Source organism: Asterias amurensis, chromosome 6 (assembly GCF_032118995.1).
Source record: "Asterias amurensis chromosome 6, ASM3211899v1".
In the NCBI taxonomy this organism is placed as follows: Eukaryota; Metazoa; Echinodermata; class Asteroidea; order Forcipulatida; family Asteriidae; genus Asterias; species Asterias amurensis.
In genome coordinates this window covers 18,628,020-18,648,189 of record NC_092653.1, presented here as the reverse complement: position 1 = coordinate 18,648,189, position 20,170 = coordinate 18,628,020, and the positions used below count along the sequence as shown (strand labels likewise).

At 37.9% G+C, this 20,170-nt stretch overlaps 1 protein-coding gene across 4 annotated transcripts; it reads left to right on the top strand.

The window, feature by feature from the left end:
• The first annotated feature begins 107 nt into the window (after window positions 1-107).
• On the top strand, window positions 108-20,167 carry LOC139938820 (cell cycle checkpoint control protein RAD9A-like). Of its 4 annotated transcripts, none has more exons than XR_011786207.1 (14): window positions 108-219; window positions 1,205-1,275; window positions 1,652-1,813; window positions 2,787-2,901; window positions 3,069-3,168; window positions 4,742-4,848; window positions 7,572-7,678; window positions 9,689-9,753; window positions 10,436-10,561; window positions 11,770-11,847; window positions 13,229-13,323; window positions 15,116-15,447; window positions 16,465-16,652; window positions 19,307-20,167. XR_011786207.1 is itself a non-coding variant. In XM_071934458.1 (14 exons), the coding sequence occupies exons 1-13, from the start codon at window positions 123-125 to the stop codon at window positions 16,579-16,581; spliced, it is 1,572 nt and encodes a 523-aa protein (XP_071790559.1). In that variant the 5' UTR covers window positions 108-122; the 3' UTR covers window positions 16,582-16,593; window positions 19,307-20,167. The 4 variants fall into 4 exon arrangements, 2 of the variants coding, with proteins under 2 accessions (XP_071790559.1, XP_071790558.1); XR_011786206.1 differs by having other exon boundaries at window positions 16,465-17,152; window positions 18,047-20,167; XM_071934458.1 differs by having other exon boundaries at window positions 16,465-16,593.
• The last annotated feature ends 3 nt before the right edge of the window (window positions 20,168-20,170 follow it).

The window sequence follows — 20,170 nt, the reverse complement described above, 5'->3', positions numbered from 1 at the left end:
TGTCCAAATGAAACCTCTGTTTTGATTGGCCAGAAAGGCAAGCTCTCTTCATATACGTCCAATCAAAGCTAAGTTTATTCAACCTGCAACTTAGCAAGAAACTCTTGAAAAGATGGCGGCTAATGTCAAAACATAAATCACGTCTGGTTGAACTAAAACATCGAGGAAAATCGAAAACGCAAATAATGAAGTGCATGATACCTGGAAGCAACATTAAAGGTATATATCTTTGTTATGCAAATTTTGAGAAACATTGTAACAATGTTTTAATATTTTTAAGCATAAACTTGGCTTGACAGTCAAGTTGACTTGTTTACTATTTATTATCATATGACGTGGTATGATGTTTGTATGTTTACTTTTTATAAAGTAAAAAGGCAGTAGACACTTTTGTCATGTAATTGTGTGTATGTATTGCGTGGTAATAGTTACTAAAAATAATTGTTTGCATAAAAACTTACTTGGTTTTGGTAACAAGCAATGGAGAGCTGTTGATAGTATAAAGCAATGTGAGAAACGGTGGATCTGGAACGGCTCCCTCCGAAGTATTACATAGTTTTTGAGACAGGTAATTTTCCACGAAATTTGATTTCGAGACCTCAGCTCAGCTCACCCCATGGAGGAAGACACCTCAGGCTCAGGGGCAGGCTCAGATTTAGATTTTGAGGTCTCGAAATCAAGCATCTGAAAGCACACAAACTTTGTGTGACAAGGGTGTTTTTTCTTTCATTATCATCTTGCAACTTCGACGACCAATTAATCTCAAGTAAAAAAAAAAAGAGTAAAAAACAACAACAATTAGCCTGATCATGCTGATACATAGGGCATACCTTTTCAAAACAAACAAGTAAAATAAATGACTATCCTGACTCAACACAATCAGACAATGAATTAAAGTAAACTAAATGTTTTAACAAAAAAGTTGGAGCTTGGTTAGCACACATTAACACAATTATTCAAAAAAACTTTTTTGCAAGCAAATTATACATGTATATAAAAAAAGAAAAAAGTTTAGGGCCTAGGTAAGTTATGAAAATTTAAAATATCAGTTCTATTTAAAAACTAATAATAAAAAAGTAAATAAAGTTTATAACCATCATATCACTTCGCTAAAGCAGAGAATAATATGTATCTTTTTGGTTTCACAGCAGCACAGTCGTCAGTGATGGTGATTAATGTATTTTTCTCTTTTGTCTCCGTTTAGTGTTTGGAAGGAGTATTCACTGTTTATCAAAGATTGGAGAAGATTTATACATTGAGCCGCTAGAAAATGGGGTAAGCGATTAGTGCACCTTGATGTGTGCATATTTATTAATTTGTTAAGACACTTAACCATTGCTTCGTCCTTCAGATGGGACGTAAAGCCGTTGGTCCTATGTGTTTTGTAACGCATGTTAAAGAACCCAGTGCACTTATTGAAAAGAGAAGGGGTTCGCCCCGTAGTTCCTGGCAGTGGCTGCTGCATGCGCCTTAGCACCTTGTAATACCTTATAAGGTGCTATATAATTGGGTCTCAGAATCACTTCAATGACTTATCTTTCTGAAATTTTGTAGTTACTCAGCGTCTTGAGTACCTTGTATGGTGGATACATGAACTGTATAAGACTATGATATTATTATTATTATTATTATTATTGTCTTTTCTTCACAGCTAGCTCTCAGGACTGCTAACTCATCAAGGTCAGCCTACGCCTGTTTTGTGTTTGCTCCGAGCTTTTTCTTGTCTTACACTACATGGTCCCAGGCACAAGAAAATGGAACATCATCGGAGCAGGAGGAAGAAGACGGTTTGCGTTGTAGAATCACAATGAAGGTATACAAACAACTATCTGAAACCACTCCTCGTCCCTTCCTTAAAGGCACTGAACACATTTGGTAATTGTCAAAGACCAGTATTCTCACTTGGTGTATATAATCCCTGAACATTAATATTGAATAACAAGCTTGTGAAAAATTTGGACTCAATTGGTCATTGAAGTTGCAAGAAAATGATGAACAAAAAACCCACCCTTGTTGTACAAAATAGTGTGCTTTCAGATAGGAATAAAAAGCTTATGGCCAGAAGTCTTTTATTATTTTGGTGAGAAATGACCTCTTACTAAAAAAATATGTTACTTCAGAGGGAGTTGTTTCTCACGATGTTTGATACTATCAACAGCTCGCCGTTGCTTGTTACCAAGTAATGTTTTATGCTAATATATATTTTGATTAATTACCAAATGTGTACAGTGCCCATGTCGCCCTTTAGTTGTTTTACCCATGGCCTTTTCCACACCCATGTTGTTTCCCCTCCCTCCCCCTCCTCATTCTCAATCTTTCCCTGTTTCTTACTACGTCATGTCACTTTGTTCCCCCTGGTTTCCCTTCTTCTTTTTTTCCAAGGTGACAAATTATGGCCTTGCCCTCTCAAAGATGAAATTACTGGCCTGCACTAGTGTCATAAACCGGGATTTGAACCCATACGCCAAACATCCACCCAACTGACCTTCAGTTTGTTTGTTTGTTTGTTTGTTTGAATGATCTTCCCATCAAGGGAACTCTGCAAACTCCCACAAAGGGATATAAACAAACATTGGTTTAACGTCTATGATTATGATTTACACAAATCAAGTCCAATGCAGTAGATGACTGGGTCACGACACAGCACAGAAAGTTGAACACATCATTAAGCAGCCAATAAACAGTTTAAATAATGTATTTTGCATTTCCCTGTTTGCTTTTTTAGAAACTTTTTATATTATATACTTTATGTAAAATAATTGGTTATTCATATTGTTTATTTGCAGTCTTGCCTGTCTGTCTTTAAGTCTCTGTCAACATTGGAAAAAACTGTGGATAAATGTCAGATGCACCTCGATCTAAAGGAGTGTAGGTTGGTGTTTCTACTGTACTGTAAACATGGTAAGTCATGCACATTGTGTATTCAAATTGTAATAGCACATTCAATGACTGTCTCTGCTATCATCTAGTGTCCCAGAAGTCCCCTATGGTTTTATAAGTGTATGTGTAAGTTAAAACTGTACTGCAGACATACATGTAAAGAGCACATTTGATTTGTTTATTTTCAGGCATTGTGAAGACCTACAATCTCACTTATCAAGAGACAGAATCGTTGCAGGCAGTTTATTCCAAGAACCTCTGCCCTAATCACATCATTGCTCATTCCAAGTAAGTTCTCTCCTTTAAGCTGAATCAATAATGAAATTATTCAAGTTGAACTTGGAAATCGCATGTTGCAACGTCTGTAAAATGTAAGATTGTTGTTTTCTTCCGTCAAGCTGTTGTGTCTGCAAGAAGTCCAGGCTCTGCATTTTGTGTTTTGCGAATGCAAGGCGAGTTTTTTTTTGTGAGGGGTTCAAAACAACCTGAATTTTCTCTCTTCCTTTTCAAGATAAACATCTATCCAACATTCAGCACGGGCACCATCGTGAAATCAATTCAAAATGTTTAAACACTCAAATGGTTTTCACAAATTTGTTTAAAAACAAATAGCAAAACTAGTGTGCATTGCAATGCACACGTAATGCATTGTACCTAGACGCACAACCCTAGTGCTTGATCACAAGAGGATGTCATTTGTACCAGGGGATGAGGAATTTCAGTTTTTTTATCTGAACTTCACTGCTTTGGGGGCCCGCCTAGTACAACAACTTTGGTAAATTCCTTCAGAAATCATGCAATTTGATCTGCTTCATTCTCACTAAGGATTCTGTTCCACAAAGCATCCATTCCAAAATGTCTAGGGGTCAATTTCACAAAGAGTTAGGATTAGTCATAACTTAGGGCTAGACCTCGGAGATAAACAAAGGTTAGTCCTAAGCTAGGACGAGTTACTCACTCGCGATAAGACTTGTCCTTACTCATTGTGAAATCTAACCTTTATCACTAAACTCTTTTTAGAACTCTTTCCAACTATTACATACTGAAGGCTAGTCCTAAGTAAGGAGGAATAACATACTGAACTAATCCTAACTTTAGTTGAGACTAGTCTTAACTCTTTGTGAAATCGACCCCTGGAGTTACCAACAGGTTAAAATGACACAATTTCAACAAATCTCCTGTACTGAATTTGGAACCTAGTTTCAGTCCTTTTTGTCAGTAATATCTTTTACCCTTGTATGTTATTGTTAGTATACAAATATAACATGGTTTTAGGGCGACTAGTCAATATTTAGCTCCCCTTGAGGTTTTGGAAGTTGACAAACTAGTTTGTCAACTTCCAATACCGCAGGGAGCTCACATCCACTAGTCACCCGAAAGAAACCATATTGTATTTGTTTTAGTACACTTCATACATATTCGGTTGTTTGGAGCAAGGGAAAGAGACTACTGTGAAGTAAAATGATTGAACCAAGATAAGTTTGCTCATGTGTTGGATGTCGCTAGAGCGATGTTCGTGCGTATGTACGAAACAGTAGCATGATCATAAAGCGCATCGTAAAAATAGAAAAGCGCCCAGGCTGACCGATCGCACATGGTAAATGTGGATAAATGCGCATGACAAGAAGAATAGCACCCGGGCTGCCTGGGTGATATTCTACTTGTCATGTGCATTTACCATGTGCATGAATACTCGCGTGCGCGCTCAGTAAATAGAAAAATAGCACCTGGCACGTGATGATGACTCGACTCTCGGTCATGAATATATGTATGAGGTATACATGTAGTAGTAGTAAATACTTGCAGTAGGTACATGTACATGTAACTTTGGGATGACTTGATGTGCATGTCTGTTTTATAGAACATTGGCCGATGTTGTTAGTGGTTTCCAAACAGCACAAGAGGAGATATCACTGACAGTCAACCCTCAACAGGTCACTTTCAAGAATTATGTTGAAGATGAACCAGGTATGAAACAGGGCTTGAATTAACAGGGAAATTAATCCATGAGACCAAAGGGCGCACACTGGAGAGCACATAGCATGATCTTAGTCTGCTTTCATTTCAATACAATTTTGTGCCCACCCACGATATTGTTTTCAGCAAAACTGTTGAGCTTCTGGAGTAATCGTTTTCCTTTGAAAATACCATTGCCATAATAAAACCCTGACTTGACAGTGGAGAGATAACAATGTTGTATAGACCGTATTGAATATGACGTCACGCGGCTCAGATATCTGACCTACAAGATGGCGTCTGTGTGTGCGTGCGTGCGTGGATGTGCCGTAGAAATCAAACCAAGAATGATGCGTGCTGCGTGCTTCGATGATGTACGCGTTTGGACACGCATACGGTTTGCCCTACAAGATGGCGACTGTTCATAGCAAAAAGGGGTTATTCAATACGGTCTGTTGTGAGATAGCTTTTAAACATGTTAAAAGTAGGCACTCTCTGTGAGTTGCAGAACCTCGGATGTGAGCCACAGCAGATTATGTATCTGTCATGGTTTGCTGGAATCTCGGAATGCTTTGACTTGCCTCCCATTGAGCCGAATATGATGATAAACAGTGGTGGCAGCACAGACATAAAGAACCTATAGACGGACAGTAGGGGGCGCCAAACTGTAATTTTGTACTTTCTCAAACCGTGGGCGGAAGTTAACGCGCGACCCACTGCTTTTAGTACACGTTTTGGTATAACCTGAGGCAGTACCCGCACCTTCTTAATTATATTTTGCATGAGATAATGACCCGATGCGGGATTGTAGCCTTAATATGTAAGACAACACTTCACTAATCCATATGACTGTTTGCAAGTGTTGGGCGTTGAGGTTGAACTGTTAAAATGTCACGTTTACAATTTTTTTTCCTGGAAAATCCAGTCTAAACTCGCTTTGAAACGCAGGCCCTCTGTGTTGCGTACGCTCGCGTCGAATGCACACCAAACAATCGCGTATCAGTAGCACGTAAGTCTTTGCGGTACGCGTCATCAGCGCCCGGCGCAAAACATGCACCGACGCGCCTTTTCATCGTTTTGGAGAAAGTTCAGAAAGAGGAGGAGAAACAGCAAACAACTGACGGCAGAAAAGGTATCTAGCTAATGATCTTACATTGTTTCTTAGACGTTGGTGATTTGTTTACCCTAAAAACACACCGTCATCTCTTCACTCGCCCAAGTGCTTTGCACGTGTTTTTGCTTGCGTTTTCACAGATTTTGCCCACGGTTTGGGGTATAGTCTGGTGCCGTCACAATTACGGTATCTGGACGTTGATTTCCATAGGTGCTGTCCGTCTATAGGTTCTTTATGTCTGTGGGTGGCAGCCTGTCCATTCTCGTACGCCACATTCATATAACAACAAGACAATAAGGTCTTGAACAGTGGATTACACTACATGTACATCCTCGGAAAGGGGATATTACAAGGCGTGATGCCAGTACCTTGTGTCTTTTGTATGGGTAAAACAAAGCCTAGCAGTAGGTGCTTGCCTATGCAGGCTTCACAATGGAATGTGCAGGTGGATATTTGTGTCAACCATCCGGCTGCCATTGAGGGTGCTTTGTTTGGTCCGGTTGTAATAAACTGTTCACAGCAGGTCAGTCATGTCAGTACAGAAAAGTTGACACCCAAAACATGAAGTGGTTAAAGGCAGTGGACACTATTGGTAATTGTCAAAGACTAGCCTTCACAGTTGGTGTATCTCAATTCAACATATGCATAAAATAACAACGCTGTGAAAATTTGAGCTCAATCAGTCATCGAAATTGCGAGATAATAATGAAAGAAAAATAACCCTTGTCACACGAAGTTGTGTGCGTTTAGATGGTTGATTTTGAGACCTCAAGTTTTAAATCTGAGGTCTCGAAATCAAATTCGTGGAAATTTACTTCTTTCTTGAAAACTATGCCACTTCCATGACTTCAGAGGGAGCCGTTTCTCACAATGTTTTATACCATCAACCTCTCCCTATTACTCGTCACCAAGAACGGTTTTATGCCAATAATTATTTTGAGTAATTACCAAAAGTGTCCACTGCCTTTAAGATTATGGACAAAGTGTTAAAATATATTCCTGCCTTTAAAGGCAGTTGACACTATTGGTAATTATACTCAAAATAATTGTAAGCATAAAAGCTTACTTAGTAACAAGCAATGGAGAGTTGTTGATAGTATAAAACATTGTGAGAAACTGCTCCCTTTGAATTCGAGAAAGAAGGAATTTTCCACGACTTTGATTTCGATACCTCAGAATTAGATTTTGAGGTCCTGAAATTAAGTTTCTGAAAGCACACAACTTTGTGTAACAAGTGTGTTTTTTCTTCCATTATTATCTCACAACTTCGATGACCAATTTATGCATATGTTGAGTTACACCAATAGACCCTTCCTATGAAATATGTAAATTGCACATAGCGCGTGCGCACTAACGTTTTGGTTGGCAAAATGAGGAAATATCGCGCTGTTTTGTACATGGCTAATGGGTGCGTGACGCAGACGCGATTGCGCGTCTGCTTAGTGCACAACTCTATGTTGGTTTGCCAACCAACAGGGTCTGTATGCATGCGTGAATGTAATAAGCATATTTCATGGGAAGGGTCCATTGCGAAGACTGGTCTTTGACAATTACCAATAGTGTCCAGTGTCTTCAAGCTGCTGATTACTAGATTGTTTGTTTTTGTTTGAATTGTTCTTAGATCCCAATAAGGTTGTGCATTCTGAGATGTTTCTCAGCCCCAGTGAGTTTGAAGACTATACCATTGGTGTGGATGCTGAGATCACCTTCTGCCTGAAAGAACTAAGAGTAAGAGACCATCATATCATAATCACTCAAAACTATCATGGCTCTACTTCATGGGTCTGCTTAACCCTTTCGTTATCAAATTGTTTTGTAATAAGGCCTAAACAAAAAATATGTTGGAATGCCCTTTAACTCGATTTTTTGCTTGGGTCGGTCGTGATTTTTTTTATTTTTATAGTTTTTTTAGATGTCAAAGAACGCCCAAAACCGCATAAACATATCATGAAAGATCAAGTTGTCAAGCAAGCAAGGTATTAATCATCTTATACATCCCGCTTCAATCGCTCTTTTTGCTTCTTTATTTTGGCAAATTCCTTCAAAAACAATTTCCAAGAATCATTTCATTCACCATGTTTTTCGTCCGTTCAATAACCAAGTGATACCATACATGGGCATTACTGGCAGCAGCGCCCTTTGTTGTTCAATGGAGTATTCGACTGGTTCCTTGTGAAAGCATGACGTCGGATAAACAGGCGTGTGGTGTGATGTGTGACACAGGCTCACCCTATCCGTGTGTGTGAGGGAAATTGATCTACAATTTGTAAGTAGTCGGCAAAATACTAATATTTGTGTCAAATCTACCATTTTGAAAGCATAAAATATTCATGAAATCAAAATCGGAAGTAAAAAAAGTGGGGGAAAAAAACGAAGAAAAAAAAAACGCGACCAAGATTTAGCTACTTTTACGGTCGGTCGGGATAGGGCAATCCAACATATTTTTTTTAGGCCTAAACAAACGCAGGGCCCAATTTCATAGAGTTGCTGAGCACACAAATTTTCTTAGCATGAAATTTCTTTCTTAATAAAAACAGGATTACCAACCAAACTTTTGTTTGTTGCATATTGCTTGTTTTTGAAAATCACTTTGAAATTTGGTTGGTAATCCTATTTTTATCAAGGAAGACATTTCATGCTAGGAAATTTGGCCCTGGTGACCGCATTGCTTGACCACTGGAGCCTGAAGCAGACATTCATACACACAGAAAGCGTTCCTTTAAAGGCACTGTACACGTTTGGTTATCGCCAAAGACAAGTGTTCTCACTTGGTGTATCCCATCCATGCCACCATAAGCATAAAATAACAAGCCTGTGAAAATTTGGGCTCAACCGGTCATCGAAGTTGCGAGAAAATGATGAAAGAAAAAAACACCCTTGTATGAATTTTGTGTGCTTTCAGACAAGAATAAGACTTAAAGCTAGAAGTGTTTTATTATTTTAGTGAGAAATGACCTCTTTCTCAAAAACTACGTTACTTCAGAGGAAGTTGTTTCCTACAATGTTTTATACTATCAAAAGCTCTCCAATGATCGTTACCAAGTCAGTTTTTAAGTTAACATTTGTTTGGAGTAATTACCAAACGTGTACCTTCCCTTTAAAGGCAATTTTTTAAAGAAATTGTTTTATAGCAGAATAAGTAATTAAAAAGTTCTTATTGAATTTTTTTTCATATAAAACAAACATAATTGAGATCGGCCAAAAGAATCGCAGAGAAAGATACATTGATGACAATAGTATGTTTGAAATCTGGACTACTAAAACTTCCTGGAGCAAGTATAAAAAGTGCACTAGCCTGAGGATGACTAGAGCAAGCTAGTGGAAACGTTGAGACCAATTCAAGAACTGACTCCGCGGCAGTACAGTTAATTACGATCCTTAAAGCAAAAGTACATTGTAGTAGTCCCAACTAATTTTTTATACATGTACCGTCCGCCCAGGTAGTTGTTAAAAAGCAGGACAGTTCTTTTCAGAACTGAGAAGCCTCCCGATCATCCGATAAATCTACTCCGTGGTAGTAGAATAAAGGACAGTTCTCTAAGAACAAACTCTACCTGGCAAGTAGATACACACATGGTGTTACCGCAAACCAAATATATATTGATATCTCACCACACAATGCCTCAAATCCTATATTGACTAGCCTGGTTGGCTTCTCAAAAAGAAAGCTTCAGTGCAAGGCCTGTTTGTATAGCTCAGCATAATTTGATATCCGTTTCTTTGTTTGTTCTCATTTAGGCTATCTTGACTTTTGCCGATGCTGCAGGGTTGCCAGTTTCTCTCCACTTTGAGTCAACTGGAAAGTAAGTGCTTTCAGAAGCAAGGTTTAACAAATGAAATATCTGGAGCACGTTGTGTTTCTAATCTTATTTTGATCATTCAATGACAATCATCGGTTAGGTCTCTGTGAATGAAAACTCAGTCAAGCAAAGATGATTAGGTATTCATTCAGACACACAAAATGTCAAGTTAGGAAATTTATTTGGCCTTTAATGCAAGTCATTGTTGGTTTGTGATTGCTCTATACATTCAAGAGAGGATAAACCTTTGGTAAATGCTCCAAAAATTAATGACCACGAAAATTTACTTGGTCGAGAGCTCTTGAGAGCTTTTGTTATTATAAAACATTGTTGGAAACAACCCCCTCTGTAGTTTTAAAGAAAAAGTTTCAACCAAGTCTCCTGCAACAAGGGTGTTTTTTCTTTCATTATTTTCTGGCAAATCAGATGACCAATTGGGCCCAAAATGTTCTCTGATTTGTTGTTTTGTGCATTTGTTGCAATACACCAAGTGAGGATACTGGTTTTTGAGTTACCAAAAGTATGCCCTGCCTTCAAGGAGTGGACCTAGTAGATAGATAAGCTTTTGATTAACCAAAGTTGACTTAATATAACAAAAGAGAGAAGAACCTTCATACATTATGCATACAGTGTTGAAGGCCACCTACAATCTTTCAAACTGGAAACTTTTATTCCGTTTTTTTAGGCCTGTTGTTTTTGCAATGGAGTTGGAGCAGACACTAGAAGCAACCTTTGTCTTAGCAACATTAGCTGATCTTCCATCGAGTCAAGGTTCATCGCAGAAGAAGAGTCTTCATCAAGCTAGTCAAAGGTCAGTTTACACCAACCTCCTTCTCAGTGGTGTACCATCTTGCTGCAACATTTTTCTTTCTTTCTCAGAATGCCTTGCTAGAACCCCTCAAGTTTGAAATATTATGAGTTATCCCACAAGCGCGAGTGGAATATGAAAAAATATAGCGCGTCTGCGTCCCATATCCAACTCGGCTGAAAAGCGCTTCTGCATACCATATCCAACGAGGCAAAAGGCCGAGTTGGATATGGGACGCAGATGCACTATAATTTTCCGTATTCCACGAGCGCGCGTGTTATAACGAATTTATCTTCCAGTTTCACGTGCAACGCACGAAGTTAAGAATGTAGTTTTTGCATTGTCCGTATGAGGAATGGATGCATTGACACTCACAATATGCGAATGCAATTTGAAAACTCGGAGTAGGTTATAACTTTTTATACCACCCTCTAGTTGGAGCATCTTATTGTTGGATTTGCATATACTGGAAGATATAAACATATTTTGGCTTCCCATGGAGACACACATGTTTTTGAATGTTTGAACAGCATTGCTCCCTCTTCTCTTCGCCAAAGCCACCGTCAAGGACTCCGTTCTTCTTTCAATATAACTTGGCTTAACACTCACATGTCCAGATTACCTTATTGCAAACACGTCTTTTCACACTCTGCTGTTGAACTTTGGAACAATCTCATGGCATAAGTGAAACCTGGTTCCAAACCTTGTCACCAATCATCACATTAAAGGAACACATTGCCTTGGATTGGTCAAGTTGGTCCATGAAAAGCATTTGAAACCGTTTATTATGAAATCGATATGGTTAGAAAGATATTAAAAGTAGAATATAATGATCCACACAAATTTGCCTAACAAATTGCGTGGTTTTTCCCAAAACACAGTCGACTGTATTATGGAGTCAAAACTTGACTCCACATATTGGCGTGTTCTGTTAGTTCATAAAGAAAACTATGCAATTTCGAGGCGTGTTTGTGTGGATCGTTGTATTCTACTTTTCCAACAACTTTCTAACCATATGCATTTTATAACAAACACTTTTCATGGACTAACTTGATCGATCCAAAGCAGTTTGTCCCTTTAGACCCTTTTCTCACCAAAGACAACTTTAGTCCATTGCATTCATACCCACTCTTCATTACCATTTGTGACTAGTGGACCAAGTCCATTTGTTTACAGTAAGTAAGTTTGATTTCTATGTATGAATTGTACAGGGTACTTGAGAAGCAAGCTGGGTCAGTCAGTTCTACATTAAGTAGAAGGCATACAGGCGACGGCGACAAATCACACAGGTAATTACAGCAATAAATAATAATAATAGTATCGAAGTCTTATACAGCGTGCGTATCTACCAACAAGGTACTCAAGACTTTGGTTTATACATTTATTCAGAAAGATAGGTTATTGAAAGTTATTAATTCTTGGAAATGGATTTTTTTTTTTCTTCACAGAACTTGGTTAAGTACTGAGTATACAGTGCTAACATACATCGGTGTATTTTGTATATGATATTATTTTTTGAGAAGAGTAATTTGAGATATGTATTTATGTTGACTTAGATGTTATCATTACACAATGAATTAGTCGTCAAAGGTTACACTGAGTGAATCATAGGCAAATCACAGAAGCTCCTGCATTGGACTGTTGTAATACCTTCGAGTTTTTGTAGTGTGTGCATTTTGCGGTCGCAGAGGAGATCTTACTCTTATATTCAATTTGTCTCCTTTTTTTATATTGGTTGTGGGGTTGATTTCCTCTGGGTCCTGCCTGACGTTTATTTTTGTTGTACTTTTTGTATATAATATGAATGTTTGTATTGCAATTTTTTACTCATTTCTTTTGCTTATTTTTAAACTGTTAGAGTGTACTTTTAAACCATATTGCTATTACTGCTCATGTTTTTATCCTGCATTTTAATGTTTTTTGCCTGTACAGCGCTATGAAACAGTGTTAAAGCACTTTATAAATACATTTAAGTTAAGTTAATTTAAGTTAAAGTATAAGTTTTCTGATGTTGGCAATTGGAGCATTTTGTAACTTTATTTATTTATTACACATACATGTACATGTACTACAGCACAATTAGGGCCATTAACAGGATGAATAGAAAACAAGTAGAAATACAAAGTTTAAAGGATTTGGGTACTTTTTGTAACACAAAACACAAGGTCCACACATTAAACTTATACCGTTTGAAGATATTGATAGTAGAAAACTTACTTAAAATATTACTTGCTGAGGTGCTGTAGTTTAAAAAAAAAATGAATACCGGTAAATCAATCTCATGAAAATACATTTTGACATGCTAAAATGATTTATGATCACTGAGGCGAAAATTATTTTTATGACATTGTTTTACTCATTTCTCAAAAACTACAGCATCTCAGTAACTAATATTTTCAGGGAAGCTTTCTACTATCATAATCTTCAAACTGTGTAAGTTTAATGTAAATCTGTGAATATTGTGTTTTTGTCCTACATGTACAAAAAGTACTTAAGATATGGAAGGAAAACCCCCAAAATGGGAAACCCACTCAATCAGGTACATAGATACTAAAAACTTAATCTACATGCAAGGCTCTGGTCTGAGGTGGGATTTGAACCCGGTTCCATAGAGGTTGAAGTCGGGGAAAGGAACTACTGAGCTAACCTGTTGCCTAATTTTATTCACAGGAAAGCCAGGAGTACAGCTATCAACCAAACAAGTGAAGTTGAATTCCCTAATGACTTGAATATGCAGAAGAACAACCATTGGAACAAGCCATCAAGTAAGTTACATACAATAGACCTTAAAATTAATGCGAATATATATCTTTGCACTACTCGCTACCAAAACATAGGATTCGAGCTGCCCAGTCTAGTTGGTAAGACACTGCTCCAGAGTTGCAAGGGTCATTCACAGGACTCGGGTCAGTACTGAGTATACAGTGAACGCACATCGGTGTATGGGTAAACAATTTTTATTAATATTAAATAAGTTACATACCATTTGCATCTGTGCAGTCGCATTGCAAACCGTGGTCCATTCGTTATATTCATACTTCATGCAATCGCGAATGCGAAGCGAATTTGACGTGAATTTGACGTCACACCCTCCTTTCGCAGCGATTATTCGCAAGGGAGTAGAGCTGAGTTCAACTGCTGCGAATTGTTCGTTGCGAACTTGTGACGTCAAGATTTGCTTCGCATTCGCATTCGCAGGAAGTATGAACCGGGCTTTACACTGCCTTACACTTAAACCCACCTGCCCACAAGGTTATGGGTCGAATGCCACCAAACTAACCGCTTATTTCACAATGACTGGAATAAGTATTGTCACGTGTAGTTACTGAATTGTGTTTTTTTCATATTTGTGAAATTCATTATCATAGACATTTAACCAATATTTGTATGAGAAAAGCTGGCTGTTTACAGCTTTGCATTCATATCCCCTTGTGGGAGCTGCCAAGTTTTCTTAGAAAATCATCTAAACAAACAAGCAAACAGACGAACAAACTCTTGATAGTGTACTACAATGTAAACCTAATCCCTATCAAGAACCCCAAAAATAAATAAAATAATAAGTAATTAAAAAAATTAAATAAATAAGTGAACAAACAAATAGATAAACAAATGATTAAAGATAGAGTGAAATAGATATTGTTTGCTTGCACCATATCAATTACAAGTAATTGGTAATAATAGTTACTTAAACGATTTGATGCAATAACTTTACCAACTGAAGTTTAACCGCAGTTTCCGATACGAATGATGAGTTGATTTATGGCGTTTCATGGCTTAACGGATAAGAACACCGGACTGGTGTTTCTGATCAGCAGAGTGTGGGTTGTTGGAGTACTGGTTGGGACGTACGTGTAAAGCCGTTGGCTCTGAGTGTTGTGAAAAGAACGTGGAAGAACCCAGTGCAGGTATCAAAAAGAGAAGGGGTGCACCCTGGTGTGTCTGGTCTGCTTGGCTGCATATTGCGCCACAGCATATGACAACCATTTCATTGTGCTATCTAAACGAGTTGGTCTCATACTTCAATAATAATAATAATACACGGTTTTTATACAGCGCTTTTTCACGGGGTGTCTCAAAGCGCTTCCGACATTATTACCCCTGGTCACTGGGCCTTAAATCATTCCTTAAACCATCTCAGCTCCCTGGGGAGTATACAGCCTGTGCGACAATTATATGCGCTACATGGCTAAACCAATCACAAGAACCATCTCTGCCCTCACAGGTACCCATTTACCCCTGGGTGGAGAGAAGCAATTATAGTTAAGTGTCTTGCTCAGGGACACAAGTGTCACGACCTGGATTCGAACCCACACTCTGCTGAACAGAAGCATCAGAGCTTGAGTTCGGTGCTCTTATCCACTCGGCCATGACACCCCATGTAGCTCCACAATACCTTGCAGAAAAATGCTGAATGTTGAAGCGCCATGAGTGTCACTGAGGGATGGATACGTGTATGAGCGCTTTAACAAGCCACTAATATTTGAATATTTATTATTATTATTTATTATTATTACTTTTAGCCAATATGAATAATGAGTTGATTTTTTGTGTGCACAGCATCCACTGAGCGGCGACCAGATAGACAATCCCACAGTAACGTTCCAGTCAGGGGTTCCAGCAGCCCAGTCCTTCCTGTACACTCATTGCCAAAACCATCCAACAGACCAAGCCTATTCCCAGAACTCAACCAAAACCAAGTACATGTACAACATCAGGAAAGAACTCATGCAAAACAACCTCATAGGACTCAGCTTGTCAATGTAGAGGAGAGTAATAAGCCAGGTAACAATGATCAGCATGAAGCAAACAGCAGTCATCTTGGTGACTCGGTTCATATGAGTGACAATGAAGATGATGACATTGTGCCTACAACACCACCAAGCAAAAAGGTAAACTTTCCTAAGCTGGTATTCCATCTTTGCCACTGTTAACACAAAGCAAGGATTGTGTAAACAAATAAATGAACCCAGTCCAGTTCATCATGTGGGTGGTGGGGGCATTTGCTGTTGTATTTCTTGTGTGGTTTGACCCCAAAATGCATCATACCTTATCCCTGGTGTTCAAAACTGTAGGTGATGGTAAAACCTTGGAACAGCAGCTTTTAAAATCAGTTGCCAATTATGTGTGTTTGGTTAGTCAATATTTTATTCAGTAAGAGTCCAGTTGACTGAGAAAGGACTGTCTGGAAAATTCAAGTTTTTCTAGGATTTGTGTAACCACCAAAAACACGTAAAATTTGACTTTTAAAAACAGTCATACCTTAAAAACTACATCCCCCCTATATTCCGCCCTCGTTTGGTTGTTTAGAGCGGTTGTTGAGCTTTCGTTTGGGGGTTCAACATTTCAACAGGGGGTGCTATTGAAAATTTTTAAGATAAACACGGTTAAACATGTTCTTTTTTTGCTTTAAAAAAATTTTATCTCTGCACCAAAGGGTTGACTAACAACTAAAGCTATGAATACGTTCGAAGGGACAGAAAGCAATCAAGCTGCTGATGATGGTCAGGGCAGCCAGGGGAACACCTTAAGGGGATGCAACTTTTTTTATCATAGAAATGTATCAAAGAAATCAATGAAAAGCTTATAATCCTTAGTTCATGATGAAATAATGGGCTGTATGCACATTGGTTGGTCAGTTGTTTTCTCTTTTTTTTAAGTTAGGCCTTATCCAAATTGGCAACTACAGCTACAGCTAACACAATTGCTAAAGGGGTTGCTGAGGGCCTCCAATAAATATATCAACGCATGATGATGCGGAAATCTAGCTGTAGCCATAACTTTATCCCCAATTGTCAAAGTAGCTGTAGCCATCACTTCAGACACGGTCTCAGCTTTTAATTTGTAGACGTCTTGTTGTTTGATACAAAGATGTAGCTTTCATGTTTATATGTTTCTATTTATTTCAGTTCAAGTCGATGTTCTTTGGTCCATCACAACAGAAGAGTCAGTCCTCCCAGCCTACTCAAGCAGCCCCTGCTGCTGTGGTCTTATGTGAAGACACAGATGATGACGACTCAGATTAAAGGACTGTCAGGGTTAGTTTCAAGCCTCAGGCCAATTTCATAGAGCTGCTTACAGGCACTGGACACTATTGGTAATTACTCAAAATAATTGTTGGCATAACTTACTAACTTACTTGGTAACGAGCAATGGAGAGCTGTTGATAATATAATACATTGTGAGAAACGGCTCCCTCTGAAGTAACATAGTTTTTGAGCAAAAAGTAACTTCTCATTCAAATAATAAAAGACTTCAGCTGTAAAAAAGACTTCAGCTGAAGTCTTTTATTATGACTTATAAAAGACTTCAGCTGAAGTCTTTTGTTATGCATCTAGAAGCACACAAAGTAAAGCCCAAATTTTCATTGGTTTGTTATTTTTTGCATAAATATGTTGGGTTAACCAAGTGTGAATACTAGTCCTTGACATGTATCGAAGGTGTGCAGTGCCTAAAAGCAGAAAATATTGCTTAGTGATTTGCTGCTAATCGAACATGAGCAGGATACCAGTCACAAATTATACATGTGCCATAGTATTTTTGCTGGTAATCACCTGGGCCCTATTTCATTGAACACAACAAAAGTATGCAAACGTAGTCTGGTAAGCGTAATTTTGTTGCAAGTTTGGTGAGCGTAATTTTGTTGTGCTGATTGAAATTGGGCCCAGGTGTGTACATGTATACTGTGATAGACTCCGAAAGCAAAGTCAAATTTAAATCATCATCTCTTCGGAGCTGCTTCAGTGTAACTTCACAGCATAGTCACAACTTTGATACAAAAAACACAAGTTTTATTTGTTGCCTGCAGTTTCACCCCATTTAAACCATTTCCAACATTCTGCAAACTTGTGCAACTACACCCAATCAAATTTCTGTATTATTTACCACTTGATGGTGCATTTTGGGTATGAGCTCTAAAAGCTTGGGCACTGGGTTAACAGAAAGTATTCCTGAACATAAAGCAAACAGCAGTTATCACGGTGACTCTGAGAGTCTTAGTGACAATGAAGATGATAACATTGTGCCTACACTGTACAACACCACCAAGCAAAAAGGTAAACTTTCCTCATCATTTCGTCACTGTTTTCACGAACCAAACAATTTGTGAACAAATAAAAGAATCCAGTACACTCAGTTCATTTTGGAAAGGGGAGGGGGTTATATGAGTGTCCAAACTTAGTTTCATTGACACAACAATGGCCAGAGAAAAAAAGGTGATTTTTAACTAAAAATGGTCCTAACAGGTAGCCGGAAAATGGTTTTAAATTCAGAGGCAAACTGGTTCACGGCAAACATTTTTGAAGTGTTGATATCTCTGTGACAAAGATAATGTTCAAATTCACTTGGAGAAAAACACTTGTGTGTTAAAGCAAAATTAATTGAGTGGAACAGAAGGATTCGAGAAGGTTTTGAAGAAGTTGTAAAGCTTTTTTTATAATGCAGTCTTTTCCAGTACTTGGACATTCCATTTAAAAGTAAAAAGTTTTTAAGATTTGGTTTTTGTGTTAATGTTAGGCAAAATACAAACAGTGTAGTAGGTCAAAGGTGTAACGTTGTTGCTATGTAGACCAGGGCACAATTTCATTTTTGCTTACCGCCAAAATTTGCGCTGACAATCACCATTCCCTGCTTACTGTGCCAGCACCAAATTTCTGTGCAAGCAATGAAAGTGAAGAATGCCTCGTGGAGTACATTAAGGTGCTTATGTTAAGCAGAGCCATGAATATGAGCCCTGATCATTTCATTTTTTTAAGAACTACGTACACAACACAAATGAATGAGCATTTTGTTTTGCACACTTTTTAAGTGAATGTATTTATGACTTTTCACTTTGGTCAGAATTAGTATAAAAAAAACTTAACAACATGTGTATGTTTAATAAAAAAGAGTAAATGTTATTTATTTTCTATCTTTATTTACTGATAAACTGATACTTTTTGTTGGTGAACCAAATACCTATCGCAGTATCAAACATGCTTCAAGTTAGTTCCACAGCGAATAATTTGATTACATGCCTGGTACTTTACAGAGATTGCCCCTGGTCCATTGCCTTGGTGCCTCAAAGAGGTGCCCTTTACCAAGGAGAAAACGCCTTGGTGCCCTTGTTATTTAAATACTAAAGCATCAGGCCTGTGATTGCCTAATGAACAAACAAATTATTAGTGTGTACACAAACTGTAACAGTGTTATTTTTGATTTACTTCAAGAACAGATTGCTGTGAATACTCAACATGTTTTTTTAATTTTTTATTGTCTGATTCATTGGAATCCTTTCAGAATTATTTTAATGTTTGTTTAAAGTTTTGTTTAGTTTATGCATGTCGCTGCAGGATGTTTGCATGACTGGGAAAAAGTGAAATGAAAAATTGCAATAAAATTCCAATAACACTATTGTTGGAAAGATCATTTTTGAATTAGTTTGACCCTTTCAAACCTCAATCTTTGAACAAAAGTGGAAATCTGCTACCATGTAGTGTCATTGAACAGGAAAGTCTGAAAAGCTCCTCAAGGCATTGACACCATCAGCAAGTTTGTTTTCAGGCTTGAAACCAAACGTCAAATTGATTTTGGTATATTTTTACTTGAATGTAACCTTCGTTGAAACTGTCTTGACTTAGACTTGTCTTGTTGTGAATTATTCTGTGCTTGTGAAATCATCAAGGAATTCAAAACAGTAACTCAGCCAAACTAAAACATCAACATAACATCGTAAGGAGTAGTGACTTGAAGATTATTTCTTTATTATTTCAGCACCGCAAGCAAAATATATACAACAAATTCATGCGGTACTACTTCATACCCAGATGGTCATCAGACAATGTCGAATCAATAAAATATGAAGTTATTCATGTAAGTACCAAATGATTTATTTGTTCACATTATAGTGACAATACAGGAAAGCTCCAACAAAGATTGCCAGATCAAATCCTCATTATTTTGGGCAGCTCACACCTGACTGCTCAGGAAGATTAGCTGCTCATCCATTCAGATTAAAGACAGTGGACACTATTGGTAATTGTCAAAGACTAGCCTCCACAGTTGGTGTATCTCAATATATACATAAAATAACAAACCTGTGAAAATTAGAGCTCAATCGGTCGTCGAAGTTGCGAGATAATAATGAAAGAAAAAAACACCCTTGTCACACGAAGTTGTGTGCTTTCTTGATTTCGAGACCTCAAATTCTAAACTTGAGGTCTCGAAATCAAACTCGTGGAAAATTACTTCTTTCTTGAAAACTATGTCACTTCAGAGGGAGCTGTTTCTCACAATGTTTTATACCATCAACCTCTCCCCATTACTCGTAATCAAGAAAGGTTTTATGACGATAATTATTTTGAGTAATTACCAATAGTGTCCAATGCCTTTAATGACTCAGTACAAGTAAAACACCCACTCACTCAAAAGGGCATTGTATACTTTCCAGGGTTTTTGTAGTTAAACTCAGAAATTCTTTAGTGGAGCTTTTCCATGTGCATGTACAACTTACATAACAATGAGTTTTAGTTATAGATTATAAGTTTCAAGCCATCATTAAAGGAACACGTGGCCTTGGATCGGTCGAGTTGGTATTTGAAAAGCGTTTGTAACCGTTTGTTATAAATGCATATGATT

Bases quoted from the DNA above. Each gene is read 5' to 3' on its own strand.
- LOC139938820 (XM_071934458.1), top strand. From the start codon at position 123: ATGTCAAAACATAAATCACGTCTGGTTGAACTAAAACATCGAGGAAAA. The intron at 1,276-1,651 runs GTAAGCGATTAG...TTTTCTTCACAG, and splicing joins TTGAGCCGCTAGAAAATGGG to CTAGCTCTCAGGACTGCTAA. The intron at 3,169-4,741 runs GTAAGTTCTCTC...TCTGTTTTATAG, and splicing joins CACATCATTGCTCATTCCAA to AACATTGGCCGATGTTGTTA.